Raw genomic sequence first — 16554 nt, 5'->3', positions numbered from 1 at the left:
ATTAATATCAGGAAGAGCAAGGGCCCCAACATTGACTCCTGGGGAACTTCACTAAAACCTTCAACTAATCTGAAAAACAACCATTTATCACAACTTTCTGTTTCCTGTCACTCAGCTAATTTCTTATCCAAGTGTTTATTGTCTATTCTATGAGCTAGAATTTTGCTTGCAAATCTGTTCTGTTGAACTGTTTCAAATGACTTTTGAAAATCCATATACATCACATCAACAATGTTGCCCTTATCAACCTTCTCTGTTACCTCCTTAAAAAAACTCCAGAAAGTTAGTTAAACATGATTTTCCCTTAATAAATCAAAGCTGGTTTTCCATAATTATTTTGCACTTGTTTAAGTGACTGTTGATTTACTCCCGTACTATTGGCCGGGATTCTCTCAAAAAAACCTAAATGCCCAACAGGCAGGAAAACGTGGGATTTTCCCACTCGTTTTTTGGGCATACTTAGTGGAACAAATCTCTGGCACTACAGCGTGTCTCAAAGGGATTCACACCGGTAAGCGGGGGTGGGGCCGGAACCTGCTGGAGAGCCCGGCAGCATAGAGATGAACGGGCCACTGCACATGCGCCAATTTGTCAGTGGGGAGATTGGCATATGTGCACTGCCCCCCCCCCCCCCCATTCGCTGGTCTCCCGAAGGCTGGCTTGCTGATTGTTTCCCAATACTGCCCCCCCACCCACATGCAGCCCCGATCGCCTCCTCCCTCCCAATCGCAGTGCACAGCGGGTCCTCCCCACCACCACCGATCGCCCTCCCAGTAGGCCCCACCCCCTTGGCATTGTCCAGTGGCAGGGAGCCCAGTGGGTGTTGCCAGGTTGGTACTGCCAGACTGGCACTATCCAAGGGGTATCGCTGGCCACCCCTGACCTCCCGGGGAGGGGGGGGGGGCTTCAATAGCATCTGATCGCTGGGACCTGGAGCACCCTGGACAACTTTCAGGTGTCACAGATGTGGCCGTGCCACCCTGTTTAGCCCACTGCACATGAGATGCACCAGTGTAAGCAAGGGGGATTTGGAAGGGTTGGGAACAGTCGGGGTCTCCTGGATGGAAGGCCCCAGCATGGGGTCCAGTGCTTCCTCCTCCCTTGGGGTGCCCGTGGACCCCTGGGACATTCAATGGGGATGGCGGTACACCTGGAGTGAGCTCCAGAGACCACTCCGTTATCTGACTCTGCTAGTCAAGATATCCAGCTGCGTCTGCCCCATGGTGTGTGAACCTTCGGCAGTAGGCTTCCGAGTGTGGACCAAGTTTTGGATCCCCTCGGGCCGTGCTCTCTGAGACTGGGCCAAACTCTCATCCCGCAGCAAGTGCTCGCTGTGACTGGGCCATGCTCCCGAGGCCTCAGCCATGGCCCTCTGAGACTCAGCAGTGCGTGAACCCTGCCAGCCAAGGCGACCGTTTCTTGCCCCAATCTTTCCACCGTGGTCGCCACCCTGCAGTTCTGGTTTGGGTGCTGACACCATCTCCTGTGACTGAAGGTTGTGGGTCTCCTCAAAACAGCCTTGCAGTTGCTGGTAGGTTGCTGACACCCCTCCTGCACTCCCTGTCATTGCTTCTGCATCTCCAGCAGCTTCAGGAGAGCTGGTCCCAGTGGCCTGGCTGGGGGCCATCTGTATCCTTGGCTCTGGCAGACATCCACGTGCCCAAACCTTCAGATCTTCCTGCCTCGACCTGATGTGCATCTACTGCTGTGATGCTCACCAGAAAGTGCCCTGGAAGCCTCACCATTAACATGTCCCACTGTGGTGACCTTATCTGCACTGGTGGATTTTGCATGTGTTGCCTGTGTTGACTGTTGGGTACTTTACTCGGAGATGTCGTTAGAACCTTCCTCCCAAGGTGTGCGATCTCCACAGGGCCAGGTGGTGGGTTGAGGCGCCAACTCCTGAAGGCCCAGCCTCGTCAGGTTCTGCTCTTGCAAAATGAGGCACATGGGTAAGTACAAGGGAGGGACAAGTATCTGGGTAAATTGCAACTCACTTGAGATTGGTCATATTCATGTTTTGTGACTCCTCACTTCTGTGGTGCATCCTGACCTGGCTGTCGGCTACAGCTCTATCCTCTGACTCCCCAACATGGTTCACTCCTTGTATGCAGTGAGGATGCACAACATACAGCGCATGGACTGTAGTGATTCAAGAAGGTGGCCACCACTTTTCAAGGGAAGCTATGGATGGGCAATAAATACTGGCCAGCCAGCGATGCCCATGTCCCACAAAAAAACATAATCAATCATCCCATTCTTCTCAGCTGTCGCCTGTCTTCTTGATCAGTACAAAAGTCATAAAAACATAAATGTATTCTTCCAATATTCTTGTTCAATAGGAACAGGTCTTAAAACCTTATAGTTTTGCAATGTCCATTCATAGTTCAGCAGCACAGCTGTGTATTGTATTCTTTTAGCAATGTCACTGGCCAATTGCTGACCCATTAAATTCATCCAAGTATCTTTGTTTCCCAAATTTCTCCACTAACTCCTGCTTCCATCACCAACAGTGATTTTTACAGGAATATAATGACAGAGGCAGTGTTCTTTAATTCCTTGTCCAGAAGGCCAATTTGGCACACGTGAACTTTGGCAGTCAGTGTTTGTATATTTCAACTGCAAGTGGAATCAAAGCAAAACCTGATGCTATATTCCCCCAACATCCATACATGTAGTTAACAGCAGGGGTCACTGGATTGTTGCAAGAGCAAGGAACCTTTCTTAATGTTTCCCTTCCTTTTTGACTCAGGGAACCTGAGGCCAGGTGTCGTACCCCAGATGTTTACTTAGCATAAACTAATGATGAATGGATGTTTTGCTCTGAATGGCTCAGTGCAACATTACTAGGTTATTTTACCATATTTTAAAAGACATCCTTCAGTTACTCAAGATGTTGTAAAATGGGCTTTTTATGACATTTTATGGTGAAAATGACATCACTTTCCTAGTGTTTATCATTCTGAGCCCGATTAGAATCACCAAACACCATGCTGCATCCTTTAAATGGTTATAGTACATGATTTAGACAACATTTCCCTTTGTTCAAAAAAAGGACATTTACATTTGTCATGTAAAGTAGAACCTTTGAGCAAAACCAATGGGAAAGGCAGATTTGAAAAGTGTGATTCCCGAGAATGTAATTTCATTATCAATCATAATAAAACCAATAATCTGTAATAAAGATTGTGAAATGCTTTAATTCTTCAAATGTATAAACTCGAATGGAGCCAGGTTTATGCAATTTTGTCCTCAAATGCAATTGTCTAACCCGTGTATAATTCTGGTGAACCCAATATTTAATTCCTGAGATACAGTTCCCAACATTTAAACCAGTACTCTGAATGGGGCCTGATTATGACTGCACAACTGAAACATAACTCTGCTATCAGGAGGGATAAATCTCAAACACATGCTTTTGATCATTAGGAGTGATACGTGGAAAATTTTCAAATCCATAAAGATGGTATGGCAAGTTGATGAACTGGTTAAAAAGGCTTTCCTTTAAAAAAAGTTGGGTTTATAAATAGAGGGACAGGATATAAAAGCATAGAGATCAGTACGCCAACTGAGGCCTTTATAGGCCTTATGGCATATTGTGGGCAATTCTAGGTACAACATTAAGGAAACATTTAAATACCTTACGATACAGTGAAGGTTTACCAGGATATTACCAAGGATTATGATCTTCAGTTATTAGGAGAGGTTAGAAATGTTTGCACCATCCCCCTCAACAGAAAAAACTAGAGGTAATGAAGTAGAATTTTTCAAGATGATGAGGGGTTTTGCTAGAGTAAACAGAGAAAACTATTCCACCTGGAATGTGGATAATCAACACATTTAAAATCATTTGCAAAAGATCCAGAAATAATATGAAGAGAAATTCTTTCACTTGGAACTTTCAGAATCTGGAACTTAAAAATATAATGCAAGCTGATTGCATAAATAATTTTGGACAGGTTGGACAGGCTTTTGAGAATGAAGAACTTGAGGGTTTCTGTCAAAACTGGGGATGTGGGACTATGCACACATGCTCTTTCAAAGAATCAGCACAGGCTTAATGAACCAATAGATGTTTTAACTTGAGTTTCATTATCAGAAAAGTTAGATGGCAAGTAAGGTACTTACCTATTAAGAGAATTAAACTCCACATTCTTGTCTTGATTCTATTTAGAAGGTTAGATGTTCACTACATCGTATAAGCATTGTGACTATGTTGTTTAAAAATCATTTTGGCTTGGAAGCAAAAAGAATTGGTAGAAACCTTTGTGTGAAAACAGTGTATTTTCTAGTAATGTTTTACTGGCAAAATAATGGGTTTAAATTTTCCTTTGAAAATCAGGCCCATAACTACAAGTTAGGATAGAACAAAACCTCAAGAAGTACATTTGATCAAAGACATCTCTATAATCTGTAAACCCAAAAGGAAAGCTGATTGAAAAAAAATTGTACAATAATAGATAAGATTGTTTATGAGATTTAAAAGAAAGACTGTGAGCACTTGAATAGAAGCTGAACATATAAGTATCATCCATTAATGGTGGAATCTGAACCAGTGGAACTGGGTGCGGTTGCAATAGACACTTCAGAAGCTTTGCATGTTTCAAGAGAGATTTCGTGGATATCATGCTAAAATAAAACAAAACAAAACACTTCAATCACAAGGAGAGGTTTAGGATGCAAGACTTCATCTGATGTAAACAGGATTTGTCATCCATTTGACTGACTTTGTTCAGCCTGCCTTCCAAATATGCTGCATATCATATTCACACCTTTACTGAATCTGTCTTATGTTCTTATAAGGAAAGGCAAAAGGACAACAAACACAAAGGCACAGGGAAATCATTAACAAAGGGTACAACAATGCAAATGAAATTCCATTGTGGAGGTGGACAATATATTACCTGAAAAATGTAATATCAAATTAGTTTAATCTGCAAAATGTGATTATAATCAGTTTTATTGAGAAAGATGTGAAAGGAGAGGCTGTATTTGAATCATTGTTACTATGAATGGATAGAATTAAGTAAAACTAGGACATATTGGATAAGTTGTTTCCCATGCACAAGCCAGAAATTAGGTCTTTTTTTGGTTGAGCTGCTGGACATTAGTTGCTGTTCAGTTCCAAAAGATGATGGAGCGACATTAGGTAATTGTAATCTAATCTCAGAGGCTAAAATTCCTGTCTTCCTTAAAGTTAGCAAAAAAGTAGCTGTGAAAAGCTTTAGAGCATCATTAATTGAATGCCTAGCCATATTTGGTGATTGTCTCAGGATTCCTACTCATTCAAAAATAAAGTCAGAATGACATTGAAAAGGCTTAAAGAAAAAAAAATCCGCTTTTATTTATTTAGTGCTTCACAGTGATATAATCAAGGAAAATGGATGCAGAGTCAAAGAAGTTTATGTTAGGAAGTGGTGATCAAATGATTAGTCAAAGGATGGAGTTTTAGGGACAGAATCCTAGAACATGGGGCCTAGATGCCAGAAGGCACAATCGCTGGTATTGGACAAGGAGAGGAGAGGTGCACAGCATGTTTAGGATCTGAGGGATGATGAGGTAAAAGTGAAGACAATAATAAATTGAAAATGGTGAAAAATCAAGAGGTGGTATGGGTCAGCATGGATAGGAAGGACAAATGAATGGGACTTGGTGCAGGATTGGATAGGGACAGCAAAGTTTTGGATGAACTGAAATTTACAGAGCATGGAAAATGGGAGGCTGGCTTGCAGAGCTATGGAATAATCAAACCTGGAGCTGACAAAAGCATGAATGAGAGTTTCAATTAGATGGACTGAAGTAGCAATGAACCAAGAAATGCAATTATAGAAAAGATTTGGGATTAGAAACACAGATGGGATGCTGAATTTGTGAACAGTTTGTGCAGAGATAGTGGCTGGCGGAGAATGTGATTAGTGCTTGTAATGGGTGCAGTAGATGACAACTTTCGTCTACCCAAAGTTTAATTTGAAATACCTGTTAAAGCGATGTGTCAAGTTAATTGAGGAAACACAATTGCAGTATTGGCCATTCTTTGAATCTGTGATGCAACGTTTCATGGCCATTGTCTCTGCTGCTATTGTAGCACAAGCAGAAGCCACCCAATGTTTGTGTGCTGCAGTAAATGATCAGACTGAACTTCGGAAATCTCAACTGCCTGCAGGTTCAGACTACTACCAAAATGACTGTGTGTTTGTTGGTGCAAATGTGCTTTCAGCATCTCATAGCAGTCCAGCAACCCATGCTCCTGTGGATTTTTAAAAAATCTTTCATGGGATGTGGGTGACACAGGCTAGGCCAGTATTTATTGTTGGGATTGCTGAGAGGCTTCTCCAGCTGAGTGGAAGTGGCTTTGTGGAGCACAAACTTTCTGTCCTCTCTTAGGATGACGGCCTTCTTTCTCCCACTACCACTCTGCTGGTGCCTTGGCTGTTGCCTGTCAACCTGTTGCAATCTCCCCTCACTGGAAGTCAGCCAACTCCCATCAAGCCTTCTGCAGCCACTGGGGCAGGAGCACTAGGTTGGACAAGGGCAGCTGTAAGATGGACACCAAGGAAATGCATAATGATGATTATTGAATGCACTGTTATGCTTTGTTGAATATAATTAGATGGAATGGTTTCATGATGGCTTGTATTTCAGAATAAAGGTGAAGAAGACACAGTGATGGTCTATAATGGAGGGATAAGGTGTGGAACTATTGACAATGTGAGTCTGGACTTGAGAAATCGAGTTGAATTAGACATTTAAAAAAATTATGGACAGTTCTTTCAGAACATGACTCCCTCCTCCTTTTCTTCCGCTTCCTTTCTTCCCCTTTCCTCTTTCACCTTCTCTACCCTCTGAAGACATAGCAGTGTGGGCTGTATCCTCATGATGGTCAGGTTGTGGATAATACAGCAGCATACCATCATGAATCAGGACAGCTGACCTGGTGAGTGCTGAAAGGTAGTTGAAGCAATGGGATCTTTGCTTCAGTCGTCTGCCACCTTTCTCATGGCAACATTGTTTTTATCATATGAGTGCTGGCCACAAGTCATTAAGTTGCAGAATAGAGTCATCAGCCAGTAAAGATAGGATATCTATTTTCCACAGCAGCCACCCTCTAGTTCATTGTGACTGCAGAAAGATTGCTGGAACAGTAGGCTAGTGTAGCGTGAGCACATCATGTCTGCTGTCAGGATTGTGGGAATTCACCAGCATTTTCCTTTATTCATTTATGGGACATAGACATCGCTGGTTAGGGCAGAATTTATTGCCCATCCCTAATTGCCCTTGAGAAGGAGGTGATTAGCCGTCTTTCTGAACTGCTGCAGTCCATGTGGTATATGCATACCCATAATGCTTTTAGGAAGGTAGTCCCTGAAAGGACTTTTACCCAGCAACAGTGAAGAAATGCCAATATAGTTCAGAGCGAACATATTAAAGTCTCCTTTTCTAGCATATAGAATCTGTCAGCTCTTGGATGGAGCAATGGATGGCGAACCATAAAATATTAGCTATGTCACCTGTTTGTGCCTGGAAGGATCGCAATGCAGAGGTTACCGGGCAGTGGTCACTTTCCTCACCACTGACAGCTGTTTTGAACATCTCCGAGTCAGGTTCCAAGAGGTGGCAGATTTCCGTGACTACTACTCTTAGTGAGATGGAGGTAGGTTGGAGGTTCAGTGAAGAATTCAGGAGGACGTTGATTGTGATGGCAACCAGGAACAGCATCAGATATACCAAAAAATGAGGCATCAAACCAGTGAAGCAACAACACAGGACTACGTGCCTGCCAGACAGTGAATGCAGCATGCAAACAACAGAGCTCAGCAATCCCATAGCCAATGGATCAGATGTAAACTCTATAGTCATGCCACAACCAGGTATAAAAGTATTGATTAAAAATAGAGGAGGAAAGTTAAGCATCATCCAATTGGGAAATAATTTGTTTTGCTTTCCAATTGGCTTCGGAAGGCAGTATGTCACAAGAATGGATGTGTTGGCTGATTATTGGCTGGAGCATGGGAGAAAGTCAAGTGAAAAATTTTCCAAGAGTACATTTATCACAGTAGGCAACCCAACTTGCAGTAGGAACCAAGGCCTTTCCCACCTCCAGCACCAACCTTGGCCTTCCCCAATTGCAGTACCACTCTTCAACTTTAAACAACTCCTCCAAACACTTAATTTTTTTTGGGTTGTCTCATAATAAAAGATGGCGGTGGTGTGGAACAATTATTCTAATCAGTGAAAAAGTCTGTCAAGTGATTTAAAAAAAAATTGGGGGTATGTGGCAGCATTGACATCAGCTCTCTCCTCCACTATTAGGAGATGGTATAAGTGCTGTCTGTGGAAAAAGGAAAGGGAGAGAGAGGAGAGAGAAAAAAAAACTGTGTGTGCAGTGTTCCCTGTACATTCGGGAAAGCCAATGTACAAGACCCTTGGAATGTGGCATGTGTCCTTGTTGTTGGAGGACTATGGCACAGTATAACAATACATTTTTCATCCCACAACCAAACTGTGGTGTGTCGGAAGATTACGGCACAGTATAATGTGGGCAGATAAAAAGCCCTTTTCAATTGGGTGATGCGTAGAGTGGGTGGATAAAGCTATTTACAATTTGGACCATGAAGCCCTGATTCCTCCTCATCAGAGGGAGCCTACGTGGGCTGGCTTTGGCTGCTCAGTATCTGTAGTGCCACCACCTCTGCTAGTGAGCACCAAGTCGGGCGGTTTTGAGAGTCTCTGTACCAGGGACGCCATAAGGGGTTAACATTTTCTGGTGCCCCGGAGTCCTTTTGGTCGAGGTCCCCTTAGACAGGGCCTTCCTCCTGATGACTGGTGAATTGGAGCTGGGACCGGGCAGGCTGGGATTGAATCCGGAGACATAGGATGGAGGTTCGAGGCCTGGAGTACAGGGTTGTAGTGGCATGTTGGGCTGGTCCTTCGAGGGGCATGGGTTGGGGTCCATCGTTGGGAACCGCTGAGACGGTCGTGTGGGGTAGTTGGTTGGTGCCCTACAGTCCCAGGCGAAATGATTGGTTTGCCTGCAGTTATAACACACTGTGCTTGTGGGGATGGGCTTCTGGGCTCGGCTCTGTATGGTTCTCCGTGTCGGGGGTTGGGCGTATGTCCTGTAAGGGCTTGTGGTTCCCTGTGTCGGCGATCAGCAGGGGTGTATGGGTGTTCAGGGTTTGCTGGTCCCCTGAAGTTTGGTGGTACCCTACAGTCCCGGGCAAAATAGTTGGGTTGCCTGCAGTTATAACACTATGCTTGTGGGGGTGGATATCTGGGGTTGGTTTTGTCTTGTTCCCTGTACCTGGGGTTGGGAATATATTGGGGTTTTGCGCAGGCTGCGGTTCTCTCCATCGATGATTGGCAGGGGTATATAGGGGTGGGTGCCCTGAGTTTCCCAGTCCCCTGTTTCCACCTCCCCCATCGTTACGCCAAACTGGGGCTGGGTCTGGGTGGATCGGGTTTATCTTTGTGTTTCGTGGACTTGGGGGTGTCTGTTTGCCTGACTTCCTGTTCCCACACGTGAGGCATTTTGCAGATGGCCCAGGCTTCTGTATATGTATTATCATCGGGGTCAAAATTCTCACAGGTTTTCCAGCTACCCTCAGTGGCGTGTGCTGTCAGGGTCCGGATCCCATGTGGACCAGTAATGTGCGTTTAATTGAACTCAATTTAATTGGCCGAAAACTGCAACAAATTGGTTCCATAGTCAGCCAGCCATCGGGAGTTCCCCTCTCTTTTGATGGCAGTTGTTTACTCTTTTACCGGGTATCCCTATTGTAGCCTACGGTGGTCAGAATGGCTGCCTTCATGTCTGGTAGGGTTCCTCTGGCCATGTTCTGGGGTTCTGGTAGGGCGGAACGGATGGTGGGACTTAAACGTAACAGAATAATTTTAACTTCTTCTGCCTCGTCTAGGCCGTTTAAAACACGATATTGAGTGACGTGGTCAAAGAGAGCATGTGGATCCCCGGAGGGTTCGAATACCCCAATCGTTTTAGCTATGTCAGTGAGTTGGGTCATGGTGTATGGAATTATATAAGTCACACTGTGCTTCTGTCTGTCCTGTCGTCGGGTGGTGACCGCTTTCATCGGCACGGGAACCGGATTAGTGACTGGAGTTATCAGGATGGGAATCAGACTAGGATGGGATCTACTGGGGTGGGAACCGGACTAGGGGCGGGATCTACTGGGATGGGAATCGGACTGGGGGCTGAGACTGAATTTTTCAGGATGGGGGCCAGATTGGGTGGTGCCGTTGGTTCTATTACTGGGAATTAGGGGGTCCCTAGTCGGCAGTGGCGTTAGCTGTTGCATAATGGCAGGCATCCTCTTATAATTCCCCCCACTCTACCCCTGGGTCACTATCCCTGCTTTCGGTGGTGTATGCACACATTACACCCCTTTTTATGGCTAGTTGTGATTTTAAATTTTCAATCTCACGCAGGCATTTGGAGTGGTCTGTTGCTCAGGCAGTATTTTCTTTTCCTGTTTGGTGCAAAACTTTTACTGCAGCCTGCCGGTTGCTGCATTTACGTTTAACTTCCTCTACCTGTTGCAGCGCAGCCTCTCTCTCATTGACAGCGCGCTGTGCCTTTTGGTAGGCTTTATCACATTGAGCCTGGAACTGGCTCGTGTATCATATTAATTTGGTTCCTTTCCTCTTGTGTGGCTACCTCTGCTTCCAATTCTTGTATGTGCATGGTAGCACTGCTTTAGTTGGGTTGCCTGGGCCTCTCTGTCCTGTTTAACCCGGATCATTTCCGCTTCTCTACCATGGAGCTATTCTAGACAACTAACGATCGCAATCGCCTTATTAAGCTTGGGAGCCCTTTTACCCCTTCCTTACGGTCATGAGTCCAACAATTCTCTCCCTCGGATCCCAGATCTGGTTTCAGGGTGTCACCCCACTGCACCCATTTGGACCATTTATGGTTCAAATATATACAGAGGATTTCCTCCCATGACTGGCCATAATTATTTCCTTTTAGGGTTCGTCACATGGGTATGGGTAAGGGATTGGGGTAGGGGTCCAGTTTTCACTAAATTCCCTTCCGTAGATTTTACCCAAACTCCCTTGACTATCCTAGTTCTAACTACACAGTTTGTCCATCTCGTGTTACAGACACCGGGTTTATAGCCCAATTTACTGGTCGAATCTGATTTGTCCTTCACTCACTTAAGACTGGCCATCACATGGGGACACCTGCCCTCTTAATTCAGGCTCAGACGGAGTGTTGGAGAAAATGGGGTTGGTGGGTTCGAATTCGGAGCAATGTGGTTACTTCTTATCGAAGTCCCATCTGGGGTGCCGAATGTTGCACCTGTAAAACTTCAGATACTTTCAACCAATTTACTTACTCAGAAGTTTTACCCCGGTGCCCTTATTTGCAAGATGGACAAAGGACAAACACAAGTAAATGTTTAATAAGTTTATTAATAACCCTTAAATTACCCACATTAAACAAGAGGATACCCCAGATTCAAGTGTACTACCCGCAAAGATGGTTTGGTTAAACTGGAGGCCCAATTCTCTGAGTCCCTCTGGTCTGTCGTCACAAAGGTGAGCCTCGATAGCAGCTTCTTCCTTCCTTCTCTGCTCAATCTTCCTGATGGTCAAGGTCACCTCCCTCGTTGAGTCTTCACTGCTGGTGTGTCTGAGATGCATACCTTTACCCCCCTCCTTCCCTGCCTTTCCAGAAACTTCTCTGGCTTCTGGCCAATGAGGTCTCAGGAGGGTGTCCCAATGCCCAGTGGGCTTCTTGATGTCCACCTGACAGGATACCGGGGGCTCGTGCCCAGGTGTTCATCGCCATGGTGTTGCTTACATGTAACCTGTTGCCATATAAGGTAACAGCAGGAACTCTGGGTGACAGAAAGTCTGGCCCGATCTGGGTCAGTGCATTTCAATGGGGTGCGATGATCTGTTGGGTCTCAGTGCGATGATCTTTGATGGATTATTGATGGGACAGGCCCAGACTTGTTTCTGTGTCTTTGTATTTTTGACCTTAGTCAAGTCTGGCCTGCCTGAGGTTTGACTGTGTTTGATTTTAATATGCCCAATCCTTTAATTTAGGATATTCAATCTAATCGGCCCTATAACCAGGCCCTGATTATATTACCACAGAGTGGTACTATGTTTGCCAATAAAGAGAATCAGGTGAAGGGACACCAGCCTCTGAGGAGTTATTTCAGTGGCAATGAGGAAAAGGTACGACCCTAAGGAACTTGATTGCCAACGTCCAGCTTCGTTTGGCCTAAGCCATTTTCAGGCATCATGCCTCTGATTGGAAAACTGGACTCTTTTGACCCTGCTGTGGAAGACTGGGCCCAATATATGGAATACATGCATTACTTTTTAAGGGCTAATGATATTGTGGCAGATGAAAAGCAATGGGTCATTCTTCTGACCGCTTGTGGCCATCGGCATTTGCCATTGTTTGCAGTTTAACTTCCCTGGAGGTACCAGATACCAAACCTTCCAAGAATTGGCAGACCTAGTGAGGAAATATTATGACCCTAAGCCACCTCTGATCTTGAGAAGGTACTGGCTTTACTTGACACTCCTGGAGATGGTGGAATGTGTTACGAGTTTCCTAACAAGGCTGTTTGGTTAAACTGGACAGGTTAAAATGACTGGCGGAAGCAGTGAATTTGGGTTAACACTTTGCTAAGAGTCTGTTTGGTATGCAGGATAAATATTGTAACTATCCAAAAATGCCTGTTGGCTAAAGCCCAATTAGACTTCAAACAGGCGCTACAGCCTTATCGAAGAAAAATGGTTCAAGTGGAGCACATGAGTTGCAAGGTATCCCAAAGGAAGTGGAACCCATGCCAATTCAAATGAGTTCGGGGACCACCACTTGAGCGTAGGCGATTACAGAGCCTCCCTCTGGAAATATCTGGATACAAGTAAACTCGGGTCTGCCCACAGCACAACCCCAAAGCAAAGCCAAGCTTTGACCAGACATTCAACAGTCCCTTCAGAATCCCCACCAGCGAGGCATTCTAACTGATGCCGATATGTGGAGTCGGAACAGCAAAGCAAGCTTTCAAGACTTAGATTTAGGAAAACAACATGTAAACCGGTGTCCAAGAGAGTACATACCCTGGAAGGGCCACGTACATCCGATGTGGAACAATTAACTGCATAGCAATGTCCAAATCAGACCCAATTAAGATAACCGCAAGATTATATGGACATTCAGTATTAATGGAGGTTGATACAGGCGCAGCAGTATTGGTGGATGGAGAATCAGTGTTCAGTAAAATTCGCATTGGACTCCAACCCTTTTACCATAATTAAGGTTCAGCAAGACTGAGAACTTACATAGGGAAACCTCCAAGAATTGTGGGAACAACCTTTATTCCTGCCTCATACAAAAGGCAACTGGTTTGGTTACCATTAATAGCAGTGGAGGGCTTGAGCCCAAGCCTAATGGGGCAAATCTGGTTGAGAGAAATCCATCTGGATTGGGTAAATATTTTCCAGTTGGAAAATGTTCGCTTGAGTGAAGTCCTGCTCAAATACTTGGAGGTTTTCCAAGAAGGGCTAGGAACTATACAAGGAGCCAAGGTGACCTTGCATGTCGACCAGGGAGTAGTCCCACAATGTTGCAAGGCATAGCCAGTATCTTTTGCTTTAAGGGAAAATGTGAAAACAGAAATTAGAAGACTGGAACAAGAAGGTATCATAAAACCTGTCCAGTTCGGAGAATGGGCAGCACCAGTCATGCCTACTTTGGAGCCAGATGGTTCAATCTGCCTTTGCAGGGACTTTTAACAAACAATAAACTGTTATTCACAGCTGGACAAATACCTGATTCCCTGGATCGAGGATTTATATGCAAATTTGGCAAAGGGACTCTTATTCATGAAATTAGATGCGAGTCATGCTTATTTGCAGTTGCAGCTGGATGAGGATTCGCAGAAATATTCCACAATCAATACTCTGAAGGGCCTCTTTCAATACACAAGGTTATCTTTTGGGGTGTCATCAACTTGTTCGACCTCCCAGAGAATAATGGAAAACATGTTACAAGGTGTACCCCAAGTGGCCATTTATCTGATCACGTTCTTGTTACAGGTAAAACAAAGGCGGAACACCTACAGAACCTAGAGGAAGTTCTTAGTCATTATTCAAGGCCTGGTGTGCGCCTAAGAAAGGAGAAATACATCTTCCTGGTACCTCAAGTGACCTATCTGAGCTACAAAGTGGACAAGTCGGGTCAACATCCTTTGAATGGTGGTGTTAGCTTGAAGGGCCGAATGGCCTATTCCTGCACCTATTTTCTATGTTCTATGTAAGAGATGAGTGCCTGTGCAATACATTCTCCCCACGTTGGATGATAATTTGGAGGAACCGGATCCGGTGCTGAAACATCGCAAGAGACCCATGAGGGACGTGAGCCTCCATGGTTTCTTGGACTAAAGATGGAAGGGGGGTAATGATCTTAATGAAGTTAGCCGCTTCAAATATGAGCTCACTGATTGAGGTAACGATTGCCTGCCCGATTAGGGAGTCTCACCTGTGTATATATTAAGGACTCTCAGTGCTACTGACACTCTGGATTCTGACTTTGTACCTGAAGCACTCTTAGGAGTTTGTAAATAAAGGGAATCTTTTGAAGGGACACTGGCTTCTGAGGAATTATTTCACATAGGTAAACACTTGCTTTTCTCACTGATAGGCTAATTCCCATCTCAAAATCTCTTCAGACAGCTGCCCTTATCAACTCTGTTTTACTTTCTTTTACCTCAATTTAATTTATTAATCTTAATTTTCCCCAGTTCTTAACATTGGACACAACTGCATCTCAATGATACGGTGTTGCAAACCTACTTTAAGCAAAGGAAACATGATTTGCTGGTATATGATGAGAGGTTAGTGATTCCAGCCTCACTGAGATCAGTGATCTTGGAAAGAATACACTAGAGCCACGTGGGTAACACAAAATGCAGAGCTTTATCTTCTGTGTGATGACTGGGATTATCAATTACTATAAAGGAAAGGATTTCTCAGTGCGAGATATGCACAGACCAGAACATGGGGAGGCGTTGGTGTAGTGGTACTGTCACTGGACTAGTGATGATGTGTAGTTGCCGAAGGACTGACGAAGGAGCAGCGCTCCGAAAGCTAATGGTATTTGCTACCAAATAAACCTGTTGGACTTTAACCTGGTGTTGTTAAAACTCTTACTGGACTAGTGACCCAGGGTACAGATCCGGGAACTTAGGTTCAAATTCCACCACATCAAATGGTGAAATTTGCATTCAGTCAAAATAAAATCTGGAATTAAAAGTCTAATAGTGACCATAAAACCATTGTCAATTGTTGTAAAGATCCATCTGGTTCACTAATATCCTTTAGGGAAGGAAATCTGCCATCCTTACCTGGTCTGGCCTACATGTGACTCCAGACCCAGAGCAATGTGGTTGACTCTTATCTGTCCTCTGAAGTGGCCAAGCATTCAAGGGCAATTAGGGATTGGCAACAAATGCTGCCCTTGCCAGCGATGCCCTCTTTCCATGAAAGAATAAAGAAAGAAAGGGAAGCCATTATCTCAACTCAGTTCCAGCCCAGACAATGGAATGTCTGGGCATGGATTTGTTTAAGTTTGATGGAAAATCCTCCTTTATTGTCATTGATTACTTCTCCAGATGCATTGAGGTAAAACATCTATATGCTACAACTACAGCGGTAGTCATTCCGGCTTTAAAGGAAATCTTTGCAACATAGATTTCTCCAATTTTTTTCTCTAATAATGATCCAAAATTTGCCAATGATTACTTCACAGCATTTGTGGTTTGTGCATCTCACAAGTTCCCCGAGATATCCCCAATCCAATGAAACGGAAAGAGATGTCCAAACTATCAAAGCACTAATAAAGAAGAATGAGTATTTTACAATTACAATCCCAAATGACTGATTACCTCAGAATTGTCGTTGATGGGCAGAAAACTCTGAACACAGTTTCCCATCCTATCAAAATGTAACTTCCAGAACTAGAAGTCTGAGAATATCAGAGTTCAAGAACCATAGAATCTCTACAGTGCAGAAAGAGGCCATTCGGCCTACTGAGTCTCACCAACTCTCCAAAAGAGCATCCCACCCAGACCCTCCCCTCCGGCCTATCCCTGTATCCCAGGGCAATTATCATGGCTAATCTACACATTTTTGGACACTAAGGGGCAATTTAGCAGGAGCAATCCACCTAACCAGCACATCTTTGGACTGTGGCAGGAAACCAGAGCACCCGGAGGCAACCCACGTTGACTTTGGGAGAACATGCAAACTCCAGAAGAACAAGAGCAATCCTATCGAAAACAACAGACTTATAGCTATAACTGGAGATACTGTACCAGGAACTTACACCGATGGATGGAAACAGAAAAGGTATGGGTAGGGAACAAGAGAAAGAATGATTAATAGTCCAGAGAGATGACAATCAACAGATTTCTTATTTAGTGCGTAGTTCAGAACATACTGTAATAGAAACCGGAGTTAATAAAGATCCAGATTCTACAATTCAATGAAGACCATCCAAGGCGGAAAAAA

General features: G+C 44.3%; 1 protein-coding gene across 1 annotated transcript in view; it reads right to left on the bottom strand.

The window, feature by feature from the left end:
• Positions 1 to 1699, bottom strand: part of LOC144491830 (NACHT, LRR and PYD domains-containing protein 3-like) — a 94346-nt gene extending 92647 nt beyond the window's left edge. Inside the window, 1 exon segment of the mRNA XM_078210122.1 lies at positions 1424 to 1699. Within this exon segment, the coding sequence (XP_078066248.1) occupies positions 1424 to 1699 (276 nt within the window).
• Between the last annotated feature and the right edge of the window lie 14855 nt (positions 1700 to 16554).

This window comes from Mustelus asterias, chromosome 3 (genome assembly GCF_964213995.1).
Source record: "Mustelus asterias chromosome 3, sMusAst1.hap1.1, whole genome shotgun sequence".
Classification (NCBI taxonomy): Eukaryota; Metazoa; Chordata; class Chondrichthyes; order Carcharhiniformes; family Triakidae; genus Mustelus; species Mustelus asterias.
Note: the sequence above shows the minus strand (reverse complement) of the source record. Positions and strands in the feature narration are given on the sequence as shown.